This window comes from Nicrophorus vespilloides, unplaced genomic scaffold (genome assembly GCF_001412225.1).
Source record: "Nicrophorus vespilloides isolate i.1.1-1 unplaced genomic scaffold, Nicve_v1.0, whole genome shotgun sequence".
In the NCBI taxonomy this organism is placed as follows: domain Eukaryota; kingdom Metazoa; phylum Arthropoda; class Insecta; order Coleoptera; family Silphidae; genus Nicrophorus; species Nicrophorus vespilloides.
The window spans coordinates 15601-41847 of record NW_017097115.1 but is presented as its reverse complement, the minus strand read 5'-3'; the positions used below and the strand labels follow the sequence as shown (position 1 = coordinate 41847).

At 38.4% G+C, this 26247-nt stretch overlaps 5 protein-coding genes across 7 annotated transcripts; 3 read left to right on the top strand and 2 right to left on the bottom strand.

The window, feature by feature from the left end:
- The first annotated feature begins 339 nt into the window (after positions 1-339).
- On the top strand, positions 340-1493 carry LOC108558976 (coiled-coil domain-containing protein 42A-like). Its single transcript, XM_017916084.1, has 4 exons — positions 340-447; positions 503-676; positions 726-881; positions 933-1493. Exons 1-4 carry the CDS (start codon positions 385-387, stop codon positions 1413-1415), a joined length of 876 nt encoding a protein of 291 aa, XP_017771573.1. The 5' UTR covers positions 340-384; the 3' UTR covers positions 1416-1493.
- On the bottom strand, positions 1453-10238 carry LOC108558974 (fatty acid synthase-like). The gene is made up of 22 exons (XM_017916082.1): positions 9471-10238; positions 9308-9410; positions 9069-9242; positions 8803-9007; positions 8537-8740; positions 8352-8481; positions 7657-8300; positions 7419-7604; positions 7091-7362; positions 6858-7035; positions 6628-6805; positions 6324-6566; positions 6105-6265; positions 5790-6047; positions 5353-5737; positions 4714-5292; positions 4529-4659; positions 4316-4472; positions 2724-4267; positions 2375-2669; positions 2008-2268; positions 1453-1950 (listed from the first exon to the last, which is right to left on the bottom strand). The coding sequence occupies exons 1-22, from the start codon at positions 9510-9512 to the stop codon at positions 1519-1521; spliced, it is 6762 nt and encodes a 2253-aa protein (XP_017771571.1). The 5' UTR covers positions 9513-10238; the 3' UTR covers positions 1453-1518.
- Positions 10239-10332: 94 nt separating this feature from the next.
- On the bottom strand, positions 10333-13950 carry LOC108558975 (cyclin-L1). The gene is made up of 7 exons (XM_017916083.1): positions 13523-13950; positions 13265-13449; positions 11720-11840; positions 11171-11440; positions 10941-11116; positions 10657-10881; positions 10333-10589 (listed from the first exon to the last, which is right to left on the bottom strand). Exons 1-7 carry the CDS (start codon positions 13772-13774, stop codon positions 10358-10360), a joined length of 1461 nt encoding a protein of 486 aa, XP_017771572.1. The 5' UTR covers positions 13775-13950; the 3' UTR covers positions 10333-10357.
- Positions 13951-14954: 1004 nt separating this feature from the next.
- On the top strand, positions 14955-15638 carry LOC108558973 (cytochrome c oxidase subunit 6C-1). Of its 2 annotated transcripts, none has more exons than XM_017916079.1 (3): positions 14955-15060; positions 15271-15437; positions 15506-15638. In XM_017916079.1, exons 2-3 carry the CDS (start codon positions 15271-15273, stop codon positions 15576-15578), a joined length of 240 nt encoding a protein of 79 aa, XP_017771568.1. In that variant the 5' UTR covers positions 14955-15060; the 3' UTR covers positions 15579-15638. The 2 variants fall into 2 exon arrangements, with proteins under 2 accessions (XP_017771568.1, XP_017771570.1); XM_017916081.1 differs by having other exon boundaries at positions 15011-15060; positions 15251-15437; positions 15506-15634.
- A 1623-nt stretch (positions 15639-17261) lies between these two features.
- On the top strand, positions 17262-25138 carry LOC108558972 (serine-rich adhesin for platelets). Of its 2 annotated transcripts, XR_001890921.1 has the most exons (6): positions 17262-18014; positions 19184-19544; positions 19633-20841; positions 20909-23506; positions 24118-24222; positions 24664-25138. XR_001890921.1 is itself a non-coding variant. In XM_017916078.1 (5 exons), exons 2-5 carry the CDS (start codon positions 19184-19186, stop codon positions 24702-24704), a joined length of 4209 nt encoding a protein of 1402 aa, XP_017771567.1. In that variant the 5' UTR covers positions 17263-18014; the 3' UTR covers positions 24705-25138. The 2 variants fall into 2 exon arrangements, 1 of the variants encoding a protein (XP_017771567.1); XM_017916078.1 differs by lacking the exon at positions 24118-24222 and having other exon boundaries at positions 17263-18014.
- The last annotated feature ends 1109 nt before the right edge of the window (positions 25139-26247 follow it).

Sequence of the window (26247 nt, the reverse complement as noted above, 5' to 3'; positions counted from 1 at the left end):
AGAAGTTAACTTCTTTCTTGTTTTATCAATTTGTCTACTAATTTTTACACTTGTTTCGCTCAAGATGAATGTGCAAAAGATAAAACAATCCAAACCGATTTTACAATTAAAATTTCCAACCAGGAGACCGGATAAAGGGGAATTCGATTACAGAGAATCTCAGCTTCTAACAAAAGCAACTAAGTATAACTTATACATAGAACATATACAGAGTTCATACATGTTCATTTTTTATTTGTACACAGAATTTTCCCGGATTGGGATAAAGCCAGACATACAATAGATGTAGATGTTGTTACGGTAAAGAGGGAACTTCGCGAAGCCGAAGAGAACCTGAAAAAAACTCGTTTAGAAGCAAAGGAACGATATGCGGCTAATGACTCAATGTGGGCTGAACTTACAAAGAAGCAATTGGACTTGAGACGAAGTTTTTTAAAATTTCATAGTGTACGTAATTTTAGTTTCATGCTTGATTTAATTGAATTTACGCTTTTATTGGTAGTTTGTACGCGAAAATGAGGATAAAAGGATACGAGCTGCGAAAAAGATAATCGAAGAGAAAGAGATGCAGGAGAAGAGAACGCAAATGATCAAAGAGACGGAAGAAATGTGCGCCTGTTTAGCAAAAACCAAGGGACAGTTCGAGGCTAAAATTAAGGATTATAGAATTTATGAAGTATTGTTGCTTAATTGTTTAAGATGTAAATACATTTGTCGCTTTCTAGGACTACTTAGTAGGAGTTTCTAATATACCTGGGGAATTATTTCATGGTGTAAATGATATTATAAAAAGATACGAGTCTTTAAAAGAAGCGAAAGAAGTTATCAGATTGAAGCGATTAATCGAAATGGACGAATTGGATAACGCGAAAAGTCGATTGGTAATTTGTAACTTAAAAAGCTGATAATACAATGATCAATTGAGTGTTTAGGTGAAAATGATCGAGAGGAAGAGTCAAGCTTTGATCGAGATGAACAGCAAAGTTGTGGATCTAATTTGCAGACACGACAGCGCCAAGGATTGTTCTTTGCGATGGGAAAATATTGTTGCTGCAATCAAAGAACGCACGCAGATGAAGCAGGCCGAAATCGATGGTGTAAAGCTTTGCACATGGAACATCTATACTCAGATGTGCGCTAGAAAAACTGAAGCTCCGTCATTAAAGAGATCGGACTTTGAAGGTCAATTGATGCACATTAAGAAAACGCTGCAAGAACTTAGAACCGTTCAAAAGATTGTCGCCAAACAGTGCGTCAATTATACCGGTGTTAAACGAGAAAAGAAAGACCGCAGGGAGCAAGCGACGAACAGGAAATTCGCACATAAAAATTCACAATACGTGACCAACGTGAAAATGCGCTCCAATTTTTTATCGCTCTTCGATCCTGTTAAAAATCCACTAAATAAAATATAAATACGTAATCAAATTCCAAACTAAAAAAGTAGATAGATAGAAGTCTTTATTCCCACTTAAACAAACAAACAAAGAATAAACAAGATAGTTAACAATAATTTAATTATGCGATCGTTTGCTTAGCCATTCTAAACTCGTCGCTCTCCATCCCATCTCCATCTTTACCCAACACAACATTCTCGGTTTTCAAACCAAATTCCAGTATAGAGTTTATTGCCTTTACCATATCGACGTTTTCCAGGATAGATGCGTGATCGCCTTTGAAGAATTCCACCTTGACGTTTTCAGCAATGTGTTTGCTCAATCCGTAATCTTTGGCTATGTCAAAATCGACGGAATTGGTGGGTCTGAACAACGTAACCGGAGTGATCAGTTTATCAAAAGACGTTTTGTAATTGTAAACGGCTTTCAACCTCGCGTAAGAAGCAATGCAAACGGACTTTAGATATTTTTTGGTGTGCGGCAATCCCTTCGGCGTTATATCCACTGCAAGTTGAACTCTCGCCGCAAAATCTTTGCATTTTAATAATTCATTCTAAGAATAGCAAAAAGAATAAACATGTTGATTTGAAATAAAACGATGTATACTTACGCGAACTTCAGCGATCTTATCTACTGGTAAGTATACCGATAAAAGGATGCAAATGAGGCTAGTTTCAAACTCAGAGTCCGGTGTAATTATCATATTCTGTTCAATAATGTACTTCATAAAAGCAGGTGACCCGTCCAACAGAATCAAATTCACCTGATGCGTCTTTTCCAATATCGAAATTATTTCTAAAGCGACGACGCCCCCAAGACTATAAGCAATCACAGTGAACGGCTCGTTTGGCTTTAATTGCTCTTTCATGATCTGAAAATGAAGCTATACAATAACTGAACAAAACTAGATGAAAAAAAAAACTTGAACATAGTTCAAATTGTCCGATTTAAAGTAAAAAAATATACTTAATACGTACAGGTATTAATGACTGTGCAATATCTTGAATAGTGTTGTTATTGCCTTGATAGCTAAATTGCAGACCATACGTTTTGGCATTCAGTAATCTGGCCATAGGTTCATATATTGAACACATTCCTTCGATGCCGGGCAACATGAACACTGTTCCATATAATGCGGACTCGCTGGGAAGAGTGACCAGTGGTATTTTATTGTTCTCTTCATCCGGTATGAAACGCAACAGAAGATTGACCCTGTGCGTTACTTCGCTCAACGTGCCCTCGCAAGTCTTTTCCATTGCAATCTCCTTCAAACTGCAAACAAAATTCAAGTACTCGTACTCGTTCATCTCACCCACAAATAATTACCGTGCAAAGGTCATGCTTCGAATATCCTGAGGCGCCAGAATCACGTCGTACTCCCTCTCCAGAGTCTGCTTGATTTCGACGGCCATCATCGAATCCATCCCGAGTTCCGGTAGCGTCGAATGAAGACTAACCGTTTTCAAATCTCTTATGCCCATGATGTTAACTACATTATCTACAATATTGTCGGCACCGGAAGCACTGCTACACTTCTCTGCGACGACCATGCTTTCCACGATTGTCGCACGACTCCTCATCAATCTATCCAGAACTTCTAGACAGCTGGAGATTTTCTGCTGCAGCGTTCCGCATATGACGATTTCCTGGTTAGATTCCTGTTTCTCCGCAATCACTCCAACATCCCCTATGGCGCCCCACTGGATGGCCAAAGCAGGATACCCGGATTTGCGTCTCTCTTCGCATATCCTTTCCATAATAGAATTCGCCCATCCGTAATTCGTTTGACCGGCATTTCCACGACCGCAAGTCACCGAAGAGAACACGACGAAATCGTGCAGCTTCGGACACAATTTTCTGCTCATCACGTCCATATACTTTGTCACCGTTCCTTTGGGCATTTCAGCTGCGATGAACGAATCTTCGCTTTGGTTTTCAATTAAAGCATCATTCAAGCACACGGCCAAATTGAATATTGCCCCAACCGGACCCAAATGATTCGATTCTTCTAATAATCTTGCAACTCCCATTTCGTTCGATACATTTTCGGTAGATGTAATAACGCTGACGCCGTAACTCTTCCATATCCTAATTCTCAATGCTTGATATCCCGTCTTCGGTCCATTTCTTGATGATAACACAAGTTTCCTTGCTCCTCTGAGCACCAGCCAATCGGCTAATTCCAATCCGATTCCTCCGAGTCCACCGATTATCACGTAGCTGTAGTCCGGATTGCAGGAATACCTAGGTGTAGCCATAAATCTGTTTTGCTTTAAATCATCCCTGATTTTAATAAGCACTTTGCCCGTATGCTTTCCCGTGGACATGTACCTAAAAGCAGCTTCTATTTCGCACGAACTGAATATTGTGTGCGGTAGAGCTTTTATCCATCCGTCGTCGATGCCCTTCGCTAACAAATTGGAAAGGGTTGCCTTTATTTGCGATGACGAAATGAAAAGCGCGTCCAGCATAATTCCATGAAAACTACATCCTTTAGCGACGACGGATTCGGATAATCTCGTATTATTCACTAAATCAAATTTCCCAATTTCCAAGAATTGCCCACCCGGCGCCAAGCATCTCACCGAAGCGCTTAATTTTTCATCAGCTAACGAGTTAAGCACTAAATCGACTCCTCTTCCTTTGGTGCCTTTAAACACCATCTGCTCAAAAGTTGTGTCTCTGGAGCAACCGATGTGATCGTCGCTTATTTGCGGGAAGTTCTTTCGTATAAAATCTCTCTTCTTCTGAGTGCCAACTGTTACGAATATATCGCAATCCCATGCAAGGCAAAGGTTTATTGCTGCCATCCCGACGCCTCCGGAGCCGGAATGGATTAGAACGCTTTGTCCTCTCCTTAATCTAGCTCTCTAGAATAACATCAATTATTTTTAATTATAGTCATGGAGATAATTTACCATTAGAAATGCGTAGATGACAGTTCCATAAACAGTTGGTACGGTGACAGCATCCTCGAAACTCCACCGATCCGGAATAGTCCAAATCAAATGAACATCGGCAGCAATTAAAGTTGATAAAGCATTGAATGGAACCATTCCCATAACTCTCCGTCCACTAAAAGAAATGCATTAAAACTATAAATGTATAATTTGAAATTATCGATTTCGCACTTAGAATCAACCCCGGAAAATTCGAATCCTTGCACACATTCCTGCTCCAAGCGGTTTCTTGTAATCACATCATTTTGGATGCGACCGGTAGCCGTCATAATGTCGCGAAAATTAATAGCGCAACAATAATTCTACAAGTGCAATCTTCAAATTTTAATAATCTATAAATCGTCATTTTTTCTTACGTGAACTAAAAGTTGATCCGGTTCAAGTTCCATGCCACTTTCCAACGGTCCTTCGATCCATCTTAAACTACTCAAATCGCCTCTCACCAAGACATTAACAAAGCAATGTTCGTGACAAACATAATTGGTTTCTTCGAGTGCAAAATGCTTGTACGTACCCCAACTATTATCTTTCCAAACGTTAATACCCAAACCTTTCTTTAGTTGTTCCTGGTAATTAACTTTACCGCTCATCATGAAAACACAACGGACTCTATCCTCCATACCGGGTTCACGTCTCAAGCAATTCACCATGCCCAAAATACCGCTTCTTGCATCTTCCGAAACCAAAACAATGTTTTGATCTAATTTCAAGCACATCTGCACTTTGCTCAACCACTCCAAATCATCATCGACGTTTATGCAATGCTGGTAAGACCATATTTTAGATTGCTTCATCAGCACTAGACGTTCGAACGGTGTTGTGTAAATGGCAATTACCGAAAGTCCATCCGGAATTGAATCGATTTTATTTGCGAGAGATTCACGAGAAATTATGAAACCGGTTGGAAGAAGCATCTTCAAAGCAGTTTTCATTAACTAAAATTATTTGAAAATCAAAAAACATTTTGATGTTAGATAAATCGCAATTCTCCAAACCTTTGATTTTTGCAAGGCATTGTTCGCTACAACCAAGTAACAGTCAAGTTCGGAACCGAATACTCTGTCATCGATGTTTATGCCCTCTTCGAAATCCTCGACGCAATTCGTTAGAAAGATTTCGGGTTGAATCAACGGTTGATCGCGCAAAGTGGATAATATAATCGGACTTATCGGTACTATTTTCTGGTCGCAATTTTCCACCACTTTCACCTTAATCGTGTATTTATTTTCTAAAGCTAATTGAACGGCAATCCGCACAGAATCTTTCAAATCCATCTCAACTTCGTTCGACACAAAACGGTAATTTTCCAAAACGGGTTCGGCTTGCTTTCTTCGCGCAATACCACTTGCCGACAATCCGCGAATTTCAATTGCTCCTGACCTAAATTCAACCAATATATAATTAAACTAATTAATTAAATATCTTTGAGCACCTTATTATGTTGAGATCTTTGTAAAGGTAAACAGGAACCACGCATTTATCCTTTTTAAACATATGTGCGTAACTGATGTGCTTCTTTCCATCCACTTGAACGAAATCAATTTTAGTAGGCACATACAAGATTCTTGTATCCTCTTGCAAGATCTGCATTTGCATCATATTGTCCATGAACGTGATCCAATTTCCTGTCCAAATGATAGATCCGATCGATGCATCTAAATTGCATTCTTGCAAAGCTCGAAATTCGCCTCTGGAAAAAGTTTACATAACTCAAAGTCTTCTTAGTAATGAGCATTAAGACATATACTTGTAGTTATAACCGCGCAATCTGAGTTCTTTGTAAATATCTCTGTGGGATAATTTTATTTCGTTAGAATTGTCCATAGTGGTTGCCAATTTATTCCAATCTTCATTTTCGTTTCCTTCCACGATTCTTCCTGTTACCACGACCGAACCTCCTTCGACAATCTTGAAAATTATATAATTAATTAAAAAAATATCAGAAAATTAAAAAAAAACAACGCACTTCGAAGTTTCCACTGCCTTTCTGAATAATTATAAGGAAAATCAATTTCCCCCTGTTCGGTATTTGGCATGCCCTTATGAATTTAACATCCGTAAAAATTACGTTCATATCTGAAGTGATTTTCCCAGTCATCATAGATAGCGTTTCCCAAACTAAGTTTAGGTAACCAGTAGCAGGGAACAGAAGACGACCGTCGATGACGTGTCCTTTGATAAATTGCCACGTGTCATCATTCAAACCGACCTGTTCGCAATTGATTAACAATTATTATGAAGAATAATATAAGAATCGAATTAATGAATACCTCGATGTTTCTGTGTCCCGTCTTTGTACGGTCTTTAGCTTTGTACACAGTAACGAACCAATCTTTAGAATGGTCCCAATGTATGAGAGGTGAAATCATCGGTGTTCCTCTGGCAACTGGCCATTCGATTCTTGAGTACAATTTTGCAGCATTGAAGTTAGCACCTCGATTATACACACTTTAAAAAAAAAATCAAAAAAATCTCTCAAAATAAACTATATATAGCAAACCTTCCAAGCGCTTCTAAAATTCCAGAGATTGATGAATTTCCGTAGATTACATCGTTTTCGATTTGAAACTCGAACAAATGTTGATTATTCGAAGAAATGCCGTTAAAGATCTCTTGAGATAATTTCTCAGTCAAATCCTCACCAAGAATAGGAATCAGCAAATTAGGCGCAAATGTATCTGGAATAATATATTTTTTTATAATGCAGACATTGATTAACACCAATTAAATTACCTGTGTTTTTTGAAGATTTTGCAATGTAATACGCAGTTAAGAGCGTTTGTTGCAGACTCATCTTATTCAAAACGTACATTTGCGTTAATTTACCCAAACCGTTTCCAATAACTGAATGCAAACCTAAATTGATTGCTTTAAATAATTCGTAGATTCCGAGTTGAATTATAACTGAAGTGAGAACGGTGTGCACTTTATCATTTTCGTTGAAAGCGTACAAAATTTTCTCCAACTGAAACGGAAATTTGTTCGAAACAATCTCGTTTTGGCACCTGTAAAAATAAATACATAGAATGCTGAATATTTGTGCAACAAATCAATTATATACTTTTGAACAAACTGCGCAAAAATTGGAAATTGTAAAAGTTCGTCAATTCGAAAAATACCGTTCGCTGAGGCGAATTTACATTTTACAGCTGTTGGAGCGCCATCGTAATACGTCAAACATTTTTGTTGGATTCCTTCGTCAGTTATGATGGCATAACCACGGAACAAATACCCAGCTATTTGATATCTGTAAATCACGACGTTACTCGATAAAATAATACGATTTGGATAAAGCTTACTTGAAGGATTCTTGCAGTAAACCGATGAAATCCGCATTTAATTTGATTTTGTTCAATTCGTCAAAGAAGTTGTTGACTATCTTTTCGCTCCTCCCGCCAATACAGACCAAACGCGGCGTGGAATCTTTGATTTTATCGTTACTCAATTTGCAATTTCTTCGCAACAGAAGATGGCTGTTGGCACCGCCAAAACCGAAGCTGTTGATACCGAATAGACCGTTTCCTTCAGGTACCGGCGTTTTATCTGCAACAACTTTCAGACGACCCTCAGAAAACGCGGCGATTCCAGATCTAGGAGTTTTGTAGTTTATATTGGGAGGAATCATATCGTTCTCCATTCCTATGATAACTTTAATAACGCTGCATAAACCGGACGACGGCTCGTTGTGACCTATATTGGATTTTACTGAACCAATTAATAACGGAGTTGTACGATCCTTGCAGAAGACTACATCCAAAGTTCCCAATTCTTCAGGATCTCCAACTTTCGTCCCCGTTCCGTGCGCTTCCACGTAACTCAAACTGGATGGCGGAACACCGCACTCCTCGTAAAATTCGTCCAGAAGAACACGCTGGACTTTACCGGAAGGATAGGTAATTCCTTGTTCTTTAAATCCATCGCAATTAGTCTTGCTGTGAAGCACCTAAGAACAACACAAAATCGAATTTATTCTATAAATTTGTTGGTAAATTACTTCAGCGTAAATTCTTTTGGCGTCTATGGACTTTTGCAAGACGATTGCACAAATTCCTTCGGATCGGGCATATCCATTGGCAGATTCATCGAACGATTTGCAAGCTCCGTCCGGACTCAGAACGCCCAATCTAAAGTAATTCAAATTAAGTAACGCATTTTTCAAGTTAATTTGTTATTCATCACCTGGCGAATTGTAAAGATACGAGTGGATGCAAACAAAGATTACATCCTCCGACGATAGCGGTAGAACATTTACCTTCCCTCAGAGATCTGTAAGCGCGCTCGAAAGAAAACAATGAACTGCTGCAAGCCGTATCCGATAGGTAAGATGGACCTTTCAATTTTAGCCAATAGCTTATTCTTTGCGCCAACATAGATCTCGTGCAACTACCAAAGTCATAAGAAATAAAACCAAATTGTACAGTGTTAAATTACTATGTAAATTTTACCCCATTATTCCGTAACTTTGGGGGATGTGCAAATCGTAGAATAACGATTTCTCTGATTCTGAAAAGCAGGCGCCGATGAAAACGCCGGTGTTTGTTCCTTCCAATTCTTTGGGATTCATTCCGGCATCCATGACCGCTTCGATCGTTTTCTCCAACAAAATACGACACATCGGATCCATTGCGTTCGCCTGCTTCGGATGAACACCTTATTGAATATATTTAAATTTAATGTTCGAACATATATTTTAATGCGAATCATCAAATACCAAAGAAAGCCGCATCGAATTTTTCGACATTGTTAATTTTTCCGGTGCGCTGCGGAATCTCCGGATGCGTCGCATCCCAACGACGGAAGTCGCCTGATACTAGATCCACCTTTCCGTACAGATTCGAAGCGAATTCACGTACATCATCCGAATCCGGGAAACTTCCCGAAACTCCTGCACCGAGAACAAATATAGTAAAGTAGACTTACCTTGACTTTGTTATCAACTTCTTATTTTACCTGAAATAACAATTTCTTCGCCAGGAGCAGCATTGATCAATTTTTGACCAGCCAAAATCGATCTCTGTCTAACTTCATCGGTCATTTCGATTAAGCCCATATTCTACAATAATAATAATAATAAAATATATAATTTTTTCAATTGGACATAAAAATTACTCACCGCGTTTTGCTTAGGAAAAGAGGCAACCCACGAATGAGACATCGGCGAGGGTGGTCACATTTAAAGTCTTCGCTTAATGATATTAAAATTAATTTTGCATATGCAAAAGAAATACGTAAATTGGGCTGGCCGTGACCTGCAGAGTGCATTCAAAGAACAAAGCACTCGATTGTTCTTCCAACCCTTGATCAAAAAGGCGCATTTCAAACAATTACAAATTAATTCTTTTTATTTTTGTTTCTTTAATACATATTTTTTAATCCACTTAAGTCTCGGTATTTACATCATTCAAAGATATTATTTTTGTACAAATAAAAAATAGTCAAAAATAATTATAAGATAATTGTTCTCCTATAATAATGTCGTAAGTATTAGTATCTCCACTTATTATTTACATTTTGTTTTTAGGTAACAAAAAAAAAAGAGAAGAAAATGCTTACAACAATTTTACCACAAACTAAATTATATTAAGTTTCCTTTTTTTTCTTCAACATTCGCTTACAATATAGGTACATACATAGTTTTTCGTCGCAATTTTCATTTAACAATTAGTCTCTCCAAATCCCACCGGTAATGCAATTTTTAATATATTTTGTATATAAATGAAAGACAATGTCAGCACAATTAACATCTTGTTTATGATTTTTAACCTATATTTTTTTTTTGCAATTGTTTCAGTTAGAAAATATTACATAAATTATTTGTTTTATGCACAACGGAGTATAAAAATAGATTTTTTTTGTTTTTCTTTAATTTTGTGGGTCGGTCGTTTATGGAACTCTTTTTTGTGGAGTGGCAAATTTCATTGATCAACTGAAGGTATCCTGTGGCAGTGAGAATTGAATTGCGTTAACCTATTTACTATTTACATGGCGATCACACCGCTCCTATCTTCTTCGATCTTTGCTCCTGTCTTCTTTGCGGTCCCTCTCTTTGTCCTCGTCCCTGTGTTTCCCGCGTCTGTACCTCTCTTTTTCCTCCCTCTCGTACTTCTTATCTTTTCTTTCCTTATCATCATACCGCTCCTTCTCGTATCTTTCATACCTTTCTTTATTCTCGTATTTTTCGTACCTGTCGATGTATCGTTCATTACTAGGCGAACGCGATTTCCTTTTATCTCTGTAAAACAATGACATATTAAAAAAAACAATAAATAAAGATATAGATAATTGTATAGAATACATGCCTCGATTTCCTAGAAGTTTTATGTGGGGAAGTTGACCTGGACCTTGAATAAGATCTTCTTTTGTGACCCTTTTTCCTGATAACCTGCGGAGATCTGCTTCGTGATTTACCATGTTTCTTGGACCTCTTATGATGTTTAGAAGCGGGTGAATGACTTGGTGATCGAGTCCTGGACCTCGACCGTTTCTCATTATTTATGGTGGGAACTATGTGACTCCCGGATCGACTTAAATATTAATAATAATTTAAACAAATCCGTTTGTATAAAGTAAAATAAATAATTACCTTATAAATCCTCCCCAGGCGTTGTGAGCGCCAGTCGTTTTCTGCACATTCTGCGGACTCGAAGGACTATTATTATTTGGCGTATTACTTCCAGAGTTTCCTTTGGCTTTAATTTTAGCGTCCTGATATTTCTTACATAGTTCATCGACATTTTTCTCTAATTCATCTACATTAGGCTAAAACATATCAACGTTAATAACGAGTCTCTCGGCTCTACTCAAGATGGATACCTTGGGTCTATTATATAATCGTAAAATTCGCACACAAACATCTCTTATATCTGGTTCTGTAACTCCAAACAGCGAGTACCAGTTTGGATTTTTGGGCAATGGAAGTTTCAATTTCCTAGCGGTGAGGTAGATGCAAGCACAAGCTACAGTTTCAGGCTGGTATCGAACAAAAACGTCAGTCCTAAGTGAGTCATTCATGTAATTCCAAGAATATTGCATCAGATTTGGATTTTGCTCTAAGGCAAGCACTTGAAGATACATAACTATGATCTAAAAAAAAATATATGAAAATAGTATCAATCAGAAGATGATTATGTAAGATCAAAATCTGGTTCACTCAGGATTACTACATTGATCAAAACCAGCATTACAAAACCAGCTATAGGAGATACAAAATATATTTTTATTTTTAATACTTATTTACTATTAAAAAAATATTCAGATGATTTACGTGCAGGAACTGAACTTGAACGTGATCAGAACTGAAAATCATATCATAGCTAATGCTACTATATATAAGTTTCATAGAATGAATAAATAAATACTTACTTTATGAGGATGCTTGATGTGCACACAAAATCCTAATTCCTTTAGGACTCTCCTCTCAGCTTTGATCACCTGATTCTTTAGCTGGATGTAATTCTGGTCCAAAATTACTGGCGTTATGGGTCTAAGTGTAGATCAATCAAGAACAGAAAAAATCAAACAAACAAGGGGACATACATTATTACAAATATCGATAACGAGCTCTAAACTATATGATAACAAAACGTCACTAAAAATCAACAAAACTTTGTATTCAAAAAATACAATGTTTTCAAGTATTAATTAATTAATATCAAATATCATCTAGTAAATAATTACTTTTAAAAAAATGGTGGTAATAAGTTTTGTTCATTTTTAATGTGCATTCTGTGCCAGAACATTTCCAAGTGAAATATAGAGAAATTAACCAGAGAAATTTACCACCATTTTTCTAATTGGGTTTTTTCTACATTACCATAGTTCATCCAACATCAAATAAAAATTTGATTTTGTTTTGTATTTAGAATTTTGGAAAGACGTCCTGTGTTGCAGGTCCATTCCATGACAATAAATTCTCAAGATGGGGGAGGGATTAAAATGTGGATGTGGTCATTTAGAGCATCCTAAAAAACATAGTCTTAAAATGATTAATAGTAAAATACAACATTGGCTCATATTTTGTTTTTGGATTCTATTTAGTAAAAAAAAATAATAGGTAAAAATAAAAAGTGAATAAAAAAAGATTGAATTCAGCAACGCTGATTTTGAATATATATATTTTTTGTGTCCGGCTCTCACTTTCTTCTCCCCCCAGAGTCCATATTCTCTTGACGGTGACTTGATGTCGCTCTTTACAATCTCTTCCAGCTCCCACCACCATCCACTCTACAGATGCGTTCAGAATTGCAACCCTCTGTTGTTCTCTTCTTCACAATGCATTGTGGATGGTGGAAGTCTGTACTCATAAGTACAAGAACCAGAGCAAAGAGAAAGAAAGATAGAGAGAGACAGTGAGTTTTTGATGGCGCCCATTAAACAGAGGCACAGCTCTTAAGGCTTACCTCTCGGAGCCTCTGCAAACCAACAACACAGCATTGAGTGAAAATTATTTCACGGGGGGAGCAATAAACAACACATGAAGAAATAGTTTATGGAGGGGCAAGAAATCGTTAAACAGAAGATATATATGTACACAACTATATAAATTAAAATTAAATAATATCATCTATTTAAACGAATCACAAACCCAACTTAAAATTTACTATTAACAAAAAAAAACAAAATATATCACTCTTTCCAATGTTATATAGTTAATTAGTTGCATTGCATTGAACAAGTCCAGTATATGAAATTGGAACAAGCAATTAATTGGATTTAAAGAAAAATTATAATCCAATATATCTGCTGCAAAAAGTAAACAATTCTACTTTCTTATCAAATTATAAAAAAATAGTGTAAATTTCTCTGCTTATGTTATAAATTTATTTGAAGTAGAATTTATACACACATATTTATGTATATATTAAGATTGTATTGATCTTGATATAGAGTACAGAAAAGTCAACTTACTTGTTTGAACTGATTTGTCTAATATGGGTGAAAACATTGATAACATCTCTTGCTCTACGTGGAGCTTCCTCAATCTTAGAGGCTAAACAGACACATGCCATTGCTGTGTGCTCCACTGGGTGCCTCACTAAACTTTTCGAATAATAAAACCTTTGCAATAAAACTTGCCCTGTAGCCATAGCCACCTACAAACAAAAAAATTGAATACATATACATATAAACAAAATAATAGGGTAATGCAATAGGGTATATCTGTACCTGGGGAAGTTTCAATAAAATCCCTGCAGTTTGAATCAGCTCACAGCCATAGATTCTAAGATCTGTTTCAGTATCAGCATCAAGACCATCGATTTGCGACGGTGTTGATGCCAATTTCTCCTCAGGCAACAGTTGATTCTTCAATGTCAACACTATTTTTCCGTAAGCTTTTCCACTGTTGTTACTTTTTGTGGTGCTGCTGCTTCCATTGCCTTGCTGTTGCAACGGATCACTTTTATTCGAACCCATCATTGCCTCGCTAAGTGGAAATTTCAAGCTCAGTTTTAACCTCCAAGTTCTCGGCAAAGGCAATTACTTGGATTCGATGGCCACAAAAACAATAACAAAATGTGAAAACGCACCAACGATGCTTTTGCGTTATGTGCAGAAGATTTTCATGTTTTTGACAGACCACGAAAATGGCACGGTCGTTGTTAGCCAACTTCAGGTTGGTTAAACAACCGTTTACACCAGTTTACACTCTATATAGATACTTCGAAACATCGGTATTTCTAATATTTAAATTTCTAATATTTTGGTTCATTTTTAACTAATATTTCCATAATGAGTTGATAATTATAAATAAGTTGTTAATAATACAAATTTACTAGTAAAAATAAATATCCTAAATATTATATTAATACAGTGGAACCTCGCTTAACGAGCACCTCGCATAACGAAAATTTTGCTTAACGATCAAAATAAATTGTAAGAAAAATGACTCGCTTAACGAGTGACGTTTCGCATAACGAGTGACGATAAGAAGATTACTCGCTGCTGCATCATTTTTAAAACTTGTGTACACATCCAATACGAGTAAAAATCCGGAAATTTTGGAACGGATTAAACTCGTTAAGCGAGGTTCCTCTGTATATATGACATAGTGCGCGTGCGCGCGTATTATTTTATGCAAACACACAAAATGAATGGAGCAAAGTTTAATGATTCAGGATTATTAATATTCTTCGGTCACATAGCTGCCCCAGGCATGAGGGCACAGTCCTTGGCCTTCTCCACGATATCATTCAGGTGATTCCTTCGTATGGGCATGGGATTTGCACTTGGTAACTGGTTTTCCATCTACACAGAGGTTTTCGTCGAACATTGTAAGTTTTCGTTTGAAAAATAGAGCCACATTAATTAGGCAAGAAATTACACAAACAAAAAAATTGTCTAAACAAAAGTAAAAAACGAAATATGACATTTCTTGTTTGTTGTTGTTGTTTTGGTTCGTTGTCACATAATAACATAAAACTTACGAATGGGGAAAATGTTCACATTTTCTCCATTTGTAAGTTTGAATGGATTAATATACTATTTATAGGAAACCAAAATAATTTATAAATAAAATCTAAAGAAACGGCTAATAATAATGATTTTTCAATTGTAATATTAAAAATTTTCCCGAACATGATTAGCGTAGTTGCTTCCGGCGCTTGCGCAAACCTTACCCAACCCTACATTTTGACGCTTCAATCACAATTTGACATTACTTGTCACCTTGTTTCATAACCGTAGCCCACTTCGATTCTAAAAAAGTAAGTCTAAACTGAATAAACCGAAGTAACTACATCTAATTTACTTAAATTAATTGTTAACAAACGCATCCACTGATATTTTTTGTAATTGCTATAACTAAAATCGAGAGTTATATAATCTTATAGGTTATTGATTTTTTTCTTTATATTTGGATTATATCAAACAATATAAAACTATATTCATTGTAAGGAGCTGTGTTTTATTTTCAGATGGCTGACTCTGTTGCTAATGTGAAGAAACCTGTGCTCCGTGGACTCTTGCACTCACAAATCAAGAGGAACTTGGGTGCTGCCATTGTCCTGAGCATTGTCTCTGGCATTGCACTGAAATATTTGGTCAATGAACCACGTAAAGCCCAATACGCTGAATTCTACAAGTGAGTTATTGTTATTATAGTGATTGCAGTGATTTTATGTAATCATCTTTGCATTTTGTTTTTTTTAGGACCTATGATATTGAAAAGGAATTCAATGAGATGAGAAACAAGGGTGTCTTTGATTCATGCAAACCAAACTAAATGTTAATCAATTTCTCCCCCTTAGAATGAATAAAATAGTTTTAAATTAAAAAAAAGTTAGTAATGTTGATTATTTTCTAGAATATTATATATTTTGTTTGTTAAGAAAAAAGAAATGAAACAATGAAATATTTTCATTTTCTATCAGTTTGTATATTTTCAGTAAAAAAATCTCGCGCCTGCAGCTTTCCTCTTCTTCTAAGAGCCTCTGTCATTTAGCTGTGACCTGCCGACTCATTACGTTGGTCACGATCTGTATTATGTGGTGGAATTCTTGAAGAATAGGTGGGTGTTATGTATTGAGGTATGAATGGCGAAGATGAAATTGGATATTAATTGGTATATGTCTGATCGATTTTGAATGGCATCTATTGAAGTTGGCAAACTATACCTATATTGAAAGTACATCAAACATTTTCCAATAAAAGAGCTCTAATAACCTTGTAGAACTAGACTTGCAGTGGCGGACATATCAGATCAAGGGCGGCTCCTTTAGTCAAACTAGGCACTGCGGGGAAAGACCAGTTGCAAAAGGCTTCCTTGTTCTGCATTGTCACTGTGACCAGTTCTGATCCAGAGGCAGAGTCTTTGACGTGATTTAAAGCGGCAGTCATTTCTGCGAAGTCGAACATCGAAGCATCAATGTTTGGAGAGATTGACGGGTGAAAGTGTTCCTGTATTCGAGTAAAGTCGAGAGACAACTTTTGAACGTCCTCACCTTCTTCCACTCGTAAGATATTGGAGAATACAAGCTCGATGACTCACAAAAGGTTCTGAAGGACGCTCTTTTTTAAATTTTATCAGATTTTTAGTTTTAGCTATTCTCCCAGTGTTGTGGAAAATCTTCAGTAGCCTTCTCCGTTTGGACACAGCTATAGAATATTTGTTGCTCCAGCAGGTGCAAGATAAAGGGTGCAAGGGTAAAGACTGTAAAGAACCGACAGTTTTCAAATGGTTTTGTTGGCCAGTTGGAATGTATTCTCATAATATGATGCAATTTGGAGTAGTGGGGTGGTCCAAAGACGCTGTATGGTTGAGTTTTGATTTTTCTTTAATGTATAAAAAATTGATGTCTTTCGGCTATTTACATAATGATTAATTTTATATAGAAAAAGTTCTGTTCTTCTTCGTAATGAGCTCTCATCTGAGAGAGCGCTTCTATATTTAACTGTGTCTTGTCGAAGCCAATCACATGTGCGGTAGCTATCAAGATTCGATGTAAGCGAATCTAAATCAATGGCTACAATACAATGCACTCCAATGGGCTCATGAAGGATTAAACGATTAAACAAAGTTCTGTTCCTTCCACTCTGAAAAGAGTGTCAGTATGCAACTTAGCTCGCACAGCGGAGTGCATGTAGCTTTTGTAGTCTATGCTTTTTTGATTAAAAAAGAGATTTATATCAATTTATTATTGATATAAATCTCTTTGGCCATATTTCTACCATTTTTGAGGATCGAACCAACGACCTTTCGCGATACAGGCGATTATAGCCACACGGAATCAGTCTATGCTATATATGTAATTGAAATTTGACTTGTCTGGCGACATGTAACTTCATGTGCGAATGGTGCGAACTAAGTTGCTAAGTTGTTGACTTCTACTCTCGGTAGAGTGGAAGAAGAAGAAAATATTTTGGGGTAATTAATTTTTATTTTGGTTTTCGTGGCCGATATCCAACGGCGTGAAATTAGCTGCGGTTAGTACAGTGTATTTTCATTTAGAAACCGCGAAAGACATATTAAAGGTTAGATTCAGTTAAACTTGTTTATTTTGATAGAGAAAAGAAGGATTTGTAGTTGGTTCAAGTGGCGAGGTGTGCTCCTAGGATTAGAGTGTATCTCTTCAATTCGAGGCAAAATTTGAAGCAGCAAAAGTATATAGGAGGATTGGTTGCAGTACCGTAAAGTTAAAGTTACTGAGACATATATCGTTCTGTATATGAGGGCCAAGTGGACATAACTAACTTTTAAGGTTATTTGGTGCAATTATAATATTTGAGTGTAGTTTCTGTTGTACAGTGGCAAAAAGGGTGGTTGGTGGTAGGTGGCTGCAGATTCTGGCGAAAGAAGGGGGGCCCGACTAAACGTCAACGTGCTTGAGGATATGGGGGCAGTTTGCTGGTAGACCGTTCGCTGGATAGATGGGTGTGCGTTGTCCATCTGGTGGCGTTTTGAATTTGGCGGGCAGTCCGTGTACCCATGATGCGCCGCGGCCGCGAGTCGCGCATCCAGTTTGCGCACATCAATGGCGTCCAGTTGTTATTGTTGAAAGCGTATAAACTATTTGTGAAAAGATTATGTGCGTTTCCCGTGTGTTTTTAGCGCGTGGCGAGTGTGTTTAGGGACGGCGCGTGGAGTTTCGGACGAGTTGGGTCGTCCGTGCGATCCGCGGCCGGCTGTTTGTGCGTTTAAAAGTGTGTCACATAAAATGGGGTATGTAATGTTTCTTAGCCCGTAGGCAAATCAATTTCTGTCGGGTGGAAGAAAAACCGTCCGACCGGACTCTTGGATCTACTGCAGCGAGAGCGTCGGGGGTCGCCAGAAAGGGAATGGGTCGCGGATGATCCGCGAAGGTCCCGGCGCCTCGTCCATCTCGCGTCCCCGCACACCATCCGCATCCCATCGGCTTCATTGCAAATGTCCAATATTTGACAATAGAACACATGGAAATACACTCCCCCGTCTGGCCCGTACAAGATGGCTGCGAGCGCAGATCCATCTTTTTCCATGACAATCTTCCTTCGTTTTCGTCGCCGTGTTCCATTGTTTATTATCGTCGTCGTATCCCCCCAATCTCATCCCCCGATTCGTTCCATCCGCGGCCCCGGCGCGCCCTAAAAATCTTGGAACTTTCCTTCCTCTTCTCTCTCTCTCTCTCTCGCTCACTCGGCAATCCTTTGATTCCCCTCCAAACAAATCCGCCGTCCACCAAATAGAGATTTCCATCATCTCAATTCCCCGCAAATTAACCATCGCGTACCCCATCGAAATTTACCACCCCCACCATCATCATCTGACCCCCAAAAAAATATCCGCTTGACAGTTTTTAATTATCTTTCCATTAAACATAACCTAATTGTAATTGTTTACATTTTACAACCCCCCTCGTTAAATACTCATTAATCACACATAAGTTGATTATTGGAACATTAAAATAAAAATGGAACTGTTATAACTATTTGAATATTTTAAAGCAACCTAACTGACAATCACCTAAGGCACTTTAAAATTGAGTATTATTGCAAAAGTAAAAATGCACTTTTTGCATTTGCATCAAATATAATTAGTATAATTTGCATTAAATCAACCCTTATATTATGTTCTTGTTTACTATTGATATTCTACTTGATTATTGATACTCTTTATTAATTGCATTTTTCCGCAATTTAATTAATTTGAAATATTTATTAAATGCCACGTATTTTCGTAATATAAAATACGTGGATGATGGCGATTTTGAAAAGTGCGATAAATTTTCTTTTCAATTTTCTTGTAAATAAAGATAAAGACTGTTTCACATTTGATTCACATTTATCAATAATGATAATTTGTTAATAATGTAGTTATTATTATAAATTTGTTATTTTTTTGTTTGTTTTCAGATGGCAGCAGATAGTGCGGGTGTCGCCTTAACAGCGGTGGTAACCTGCGAGGGAGACTTGGATGATCCAGAGTTCGCTGGAGTATTCGAGCGAACCTTAGCCAGTCTGCAAGGTATCTTGGAGGAGGGTCCGATTAAAGTGCACAAGCTGGAGCCTTGGAATTCGGTGCGCGTGACGCTGTCCATTCCGAGGGAGGCGGCGTTGCGGCTAAGACAGCTCGCAAATGATGGATCGCAACAACTGCGCGCACTTGGCATCCTCAGCGTGCAGGTGGAGGGCGACCAAGTCATCTCCTTGCGGTTGGCCGCCACCTCATCTACTGCCGAATCGCAAGAGATTGTTCTGAGAACGGGGCAACAAGGTTCGATACATTCAACATTGCACATTAATTTTAATGTACATTGTTTTTGTTGTTGTTAACACAGCCTCTACTGTTATTTGTGTTTCAGATGGCAGTGGATCGAGTGGAAGTACTAGTCTGTCGCAGTTGTTGGTTGGTGGTGCCAGTAGCGGCGGAGAAAGTGTTGTGTCATCCGGTACGGCGACGGCGAGTAGTAACTCAAGTATTACTGCGTCTTCGGAAAAAGTGCAATTTCGTTCACCAAATGTGGTATGTCCGTCGGATAGTATAGTACCAAAAGTGCCAGTGGGTAGTGCTAGTAATGCGGTTACGCCACCGACGACGAAGACATTCGCGGGACCATTTCCATTCACCAGCATGAACCAAGCAATGCATAGCAATGGAAACGGTGGTGTCGGTGCCAGTGCGCCGGTTGCTAATTTCTCTACCCCGCCGCCACCTTATCCCGGAAAACATCCGCCGGTCACGTTGTCCAGTCCGCTGCTGGTGAATCTTCTTCAAAATGAAGGGGGTACTTCATCATCAACATCATCATCAATTAATTCGACCGCTTCAACTTCTTCGAGTACGCGATTGCAATCCGAGTTGACATCAACTAACAAAGTTAGGACGTTACCTTCGACTCAACAAGCGTCCAATAACAAGATTCTCTATAATGTCTTGCCTCAACGACAGCAGCAGCAGATCACAAATGTCACTTTGTCTACACAACAACAGCAGCAGCAACAGAAACTTGTTATTCGAGAGCAACCCCCACCACAACCATCACAGCAGCAACAACAGAAGTCTCAGCAGCATCAGCAACAACATCATCATCATCAACAACAACAAGCACCATCTACACAAGTTGTTGGACATCATAATCATAGCATGTCGCAAGTTGCATCTACAACATCGTCACTATCTACGCCGATAGTGACCGTAAGAAATCCCACTGTGCCTTACAATATATTCAATCCACAACCTCAAACTCAGTTGCCACCTCCTTCATATCCAAATACGATACGACAATGGGGTGATTCGCTTGGACAGCATTATCAACAGCAACAAATGCAGCAACCGCCGCAGATGCCACAACTGCAAGAATTGATGCCATCTCTGACCGACCTGAAAGCCGATCTAGACCAGCTGTTGCCGACGCTAGAAAGGGATTTAGCTGGTAGTCCGCCGGATTTACCGGATCTGCTTAACGACAAATCATCTAAAACCGTTTACCTTATTAATCCATTGACTGGTGAACTGGAACCGCAGTCTAATAGTGATAGTGAAGAGGAAGAGTTCAGGGATGTTTTCACAGGTATGTTGATAATAAATTGTATATCTGTAATATCTAATATTGACGTATTTTTCTATTGGTAATTTAGGTTTACCATCACCATCAACTCTATCAGATGAGGATACCAATTCCACGATTAGACCGGACACCACGGATCAAAGTGATAGCGAGAGTAGAAGCTGCCACAGTGATAGTAGTAAACATTCGAAGATAAAGGGGCGGAATCGGGATGCCAAAGGTCGCGACTCGCCCAGCGTTGCAGGGAAACCAACTGAGAAAATCAAGTTACGTTTAAAGCTGGAAAAGTCTGAACCAGTTAGTCCCGCGTACAAAGTTGACGTTAGTTTTATAAACACGCAGCAATCGAAAAAGTCAACAATCAGTGCATCTAGTACCGGCGGCGGTGGTGGTGCCCTAGGTGGCGGCATTGGCGAAGAACCGAGAGTCCCACCGCTACACATCTCGTTACGCGGCCGGAATCATGCAGTGATAAACAACAAGAAGAAAGTAAAAACTAGTGCGAGCGACAAGGTACGGAAAGTGCAACAAGTGAAAAAGGACCTGGGCGACGACGAATGCGATTACGAATCGCGTAAAGTGAAAAAACCCAAACTGAGTGTAAACGAAATTAAGAAAATTGTATGTCTGGGAGATGCGAAGGACGTAAATGCTTACGTGAATCTACATTTTAAGGAGAAGCTTAAGGAGCGACGTGGCAGTGATTCCGAATTAGCGAGGAACAATAAAAAATTTACAGACAGCAACGGTGTTCTATCGGACGAGAAAAAGCGACGGCTGAGTCAGACAGCGGCAGAGGATAGTTTCGATTTGTCTCTGACGTCGACTACTTCTGCTGCGAGTGCTACTACTACTGTGTTGGGTTCCACGAACATGGGTACGATGTCGTCGATTGCTACTAGCCATAAGATCAGAAAGGACAAGGCGAAGCTGAAAGAAAACTTTAAAAACAAGGAATTGAACAGATTTAAAAGTTACTCTAAGAATATAGCGGATATAAGTCCCAGGCGTAATAAGCAGCAACAACAACTAGTTGCCTTACCTACAGGGGAAATTGACATGGAGGCTAAGTTTAAACAAAGGTTAATGGAAGATGGAGGAGACAGCAGGACGGTCACAACGACGGTCCAGCAACTAATTCACATACCTAATAATGCACTGGAAGTGACTGATCCAAAAGTGGAGGACTTAATTCAAACATTGACAAATCCCCCACCGATCAAAGACAAACCCCCCGAGCCTGACAAGTGTAACACGCCTGACCGAAAGAACGATGATAAACCACCGAACCATCGATCACCGAATTCCGGTGCACAGGGAGAAGATAGTGGTATAGAAAGTATGGATGCTTTGAGCGAGAAGAGCCCCAACCAGGCTAGCCAGAGCCCGCACGAGGAGATCCCAGATCCCACGCTACCATCTAAAACCAAAACTCATCATCAAGTGCCTGATATACTCGATATTGAAGCCCAGTTAGCCAAAATGGAGGGACTTCACAGTGAAGATGACCTCAACGAAAACAGTAGTACTAGGACCGCTAACAATACGACGACCACCACCACCAAATCAAATTTGGAACATTGTTGTGTTTTAACATCCGCCCTTCAAGACAGCCTGTGCAAGGGTACCGTTTCGTTGACGCCTCAGCCGACGACGAAGACGACGTCATCTTTGTCATCAAACAATTCCAACGCCGCCGCCGCTGCTGCTGGTGCAGTTAAGGAGCAGCAGCAGTCGATGGTGATGCAGAAACAACCCGACGTGAGCATTCTACCAACTACAAATAAGAGCAAATCTTTGGAAAACCACGATTTAGAACCACTTCCTATAAGAGTGACACCTCCACTCTATACATACTCGAATCCGGAGAAAAGGGGCACAGACAGTCCGACCCTCATGTCCGACAATGAATTGAACTCGATCAATCAATGCAATCCGATCCTCCCGAAGAGTCTGTTGGAGCAGTTGCTTATAGAAATACCGACGGAAAACCAGATGCCAGCAAATTCTCCGAGTCCTGCGACACGATCGGTGCGAACGCGTGCGTCGTCCAAGTTGAATAGCCCGGAGCAACTGTTGAATTCTCCAAAACCTGCGAAGAGCACGCCCACGGCGAAACGAAAACGGCTCGAATCGGACAGCTCTGGTAATAATGGTGGCATCGATGTGGTGGATCAACGTAGTAACAAGAAACCGCGAAAATGTTCGGAAAACACCACTGAATTGATTAAAGCATGTTTAGATTCAAGCACCGCAACCACCGTCACCAACAAAGTTGTAAATAATTCCAGCGGTGCAGCGATGACGACGACGATGATGACGACAGTAACGACTAATACGCCGGTAACGACTAGCGCTGCAGCTCTGAACATCGTCAATCCAAAAAAAGTGCTGGAAGAGAGTTCGGATAGCGATGAGCCTCTCATAGAAGTTGTCGGGAAGGTGCGGAGCAAGAGTAACAACAATTCCACCAATGGCGCTAACGCTACCGCCAAAGTGAAGTTAAAAGGATCGGTAAATGCGCCTCCTTTTTCCCCAAGTGTTATGAGTGGTACGAGACGGTCGATCCGAGCAGTACCGGTGGCAGCAGTCAATACGAGGAGCAAAGGGGACAAGAGTAGTAGTAACCCCGACAACGATATCATCCGTAGAAAAACTCGAAGTACAGGTGGGTCCCAATTTGACAACAAATTCTATACTAATATTGCAAAACCAGCTTTCTCGACACAATTTATCTTTTCAAACTAATATATTTATAAACTAATTTTACAAAAAAAAATTCAATATATTGACAAAACTAAAAAGAAATAGTAGTATACTTTTATAATAATGCACTTTATTATATTAATCTAAAAACCTTAGACTTGATACTCCAAGTATTATGCAATGAAGGCACAGATTATGATTAGTCACATTTTTTCTTTGATAAAAGTATATCAAATAAACAATATTTTAATGAATAATAACGACAAGACATACAGTGTTATCCTAAAGTCACCTTTACTTATAGAACATTGTCACTATCACTACTATTCTGCAATTATAAACACAAACATGACTGGCTCAATGCAAATGCGAAGAACACAAATGTGAACACAAAAAGTATGAATGAGTTTGTATCGCAGGTTGTAACCTACTTACGCAGTTATAATATATATTTCTTGTAAATCGAATAATACGATATTATTATATTTAATTTTTGTGTGCTTATGTTTATCGCAAAGAATAATATTTTTGCAAATTTATTTTGATTAATTCCTATGCATGTTGATTTTCAAGAAACATCCAAGCAATTGTGTGATGGCACAAGCATTCTAAAACTTACTTGAGAAGCAAGCAAGCATGAGAGGCAAATCGACCGCGTGCGTAGTAAATCGAATTCGCGTAAGTAGGAGACTGCCTGTAATTGACTTTATTTAAATGTAAAACTAATATAGTTTAAAAGTAAATAATCAGTGGATCCCCATAGAATTATAGAATTACGCGACAAATACCAAAGTTTCTTGCAAAGTGTAGGACAGTGCACTGAGACAGTTGGTAGAGATGATGCAAATTTTAAATCCGTTTCGAGATTACGATAGATATGACGAAAAAGAGATTATATTTTCCAAAAGTCATCATCATCGCTTTATCGAAATTGTTATGCGTTTTTATAAAAATAAATGAAAAAAAAAATAAAGTTATGTTATACAAAGCAGCATTTATGATTTTGATCAATTTATTTCAAAGCTCGCTCAGTTTGTTAATTGAATTCATTTTGTTGTTCATGTATAAAGAAGTTATTGTTGTCTATTTGTCTAATGGTTCGTTGTTTTGTGTTTGCAGTATCTGAGGGAGAAGGGAAACGGAAAAAGGACATTAAGTGACAATGCCAGGAGGAGGACTGCTGCCAATGCGGCGTCGGCAGCAGTCTGTGTCGCCGTCGTCATCATCATCATCGTAGGTGTCGTGCATCGTCACCACAGCCGCCTCCGGCTTTTCCAACTCCGACCTCCTCTACTACAGCTGCTGCGGCGGCGGCGGCATTGACTACCGCTGAACTCTTCCGTTCGCTGTACTGCGGACCGCCGGTCGGGCAGCAACAACGGCTGCCCCAAACAGCACCTCCTACGCCCACAAGCGAGGTGGCGAACGCAGGCTTTGCGGATTAAGTACAAAAAAATATTTAAAAGAGAAATTTAAATACCCGCTGACACTGTATAGAATGTGATATATACTGTACATAGTTAGGTAATTGTATATATATATATATAATATTATTATACAAGAAGAAAAAAAAACACATTGGAAGAAAACGAGATGATGCAAAAAAAAATATCCAAACCAAATCAGAAGATATACACACACACTCATCTACACACACACATTCACTTTACACGCTGAAATGAGATGGTGAACAGATTTACAAAGTGAGAAATGGTGGGAAATAATAATGAAGAAGAAAAAAAAGGGATGCAAAACTTGGTTTAAGTTTAAAGAAAACATTTGATTACTTTTATCACGGACAGTGCGATTTAATTTTTATTATTTGTTCTATTATCTGTTTTGTCTTACTTATATGTAAAAAAAAGTTAATATTTTTAATTTAGTACATACGAGAAAAAGGATTATTTACAACAACAAAAAACATCAACAACACAAGTGGTTTAGTACAGTAATTATCATCCTAATTAGTTTATATTACATGCAATAAAATTTCTTCCGACGTTGCCTTTTTTGAAACAAAAAGTAGATTGTATGACCAACAAAAGAAATGCCTTGATATTCTATTTGTTTGAGGCCAGACGACAACAAAAAGAAACGTAAATCAGAATCAAATAATTTGATTTGATTCCGTTACGTTTCTCCTAAGATGCACACACACACCAACGTCAAAATCAAGATCGAAGTGGACGAAACAGTGATTTTTCCCTTTTGTTTCTTATAATTTTGTACTTTTGACGTTTCTCTTTCTCTAATTTATTTGCTACATCATACGTGATCTTGACGGAAAATGTTTAATTATAATAATATTTATTTAGTTTCACCATTTTACATTATTTTTTTTCCGTTTTCTTTCATTGTTTTATAATACGCGACAACAGCGTTACGTGTGTCGTATTTGTGAATACAAAATTTAAAAAAAAAGAAGTTATGCCCAAGTGACCACGCCCTACACCCCCCTCCCCTCGAAAGAGGTTAACAATTGGTTGGACAAAAGCCCGTGCCCCTCCTGCTCCTCGCATCCTGTTTAATAACAAGAAAATCTTTCATTGAATTTCAAGAAGATGATGAAGAAGAAAAGCAAAGAAACCCTGTCTGTATTTCTTATATAAATATGTATATATCCGCAATTATATAATATATATTACTTTTTACTTTAATTTTGCATTTTACTTGGACAAACAGTGGATATATTATTTTTTAAAT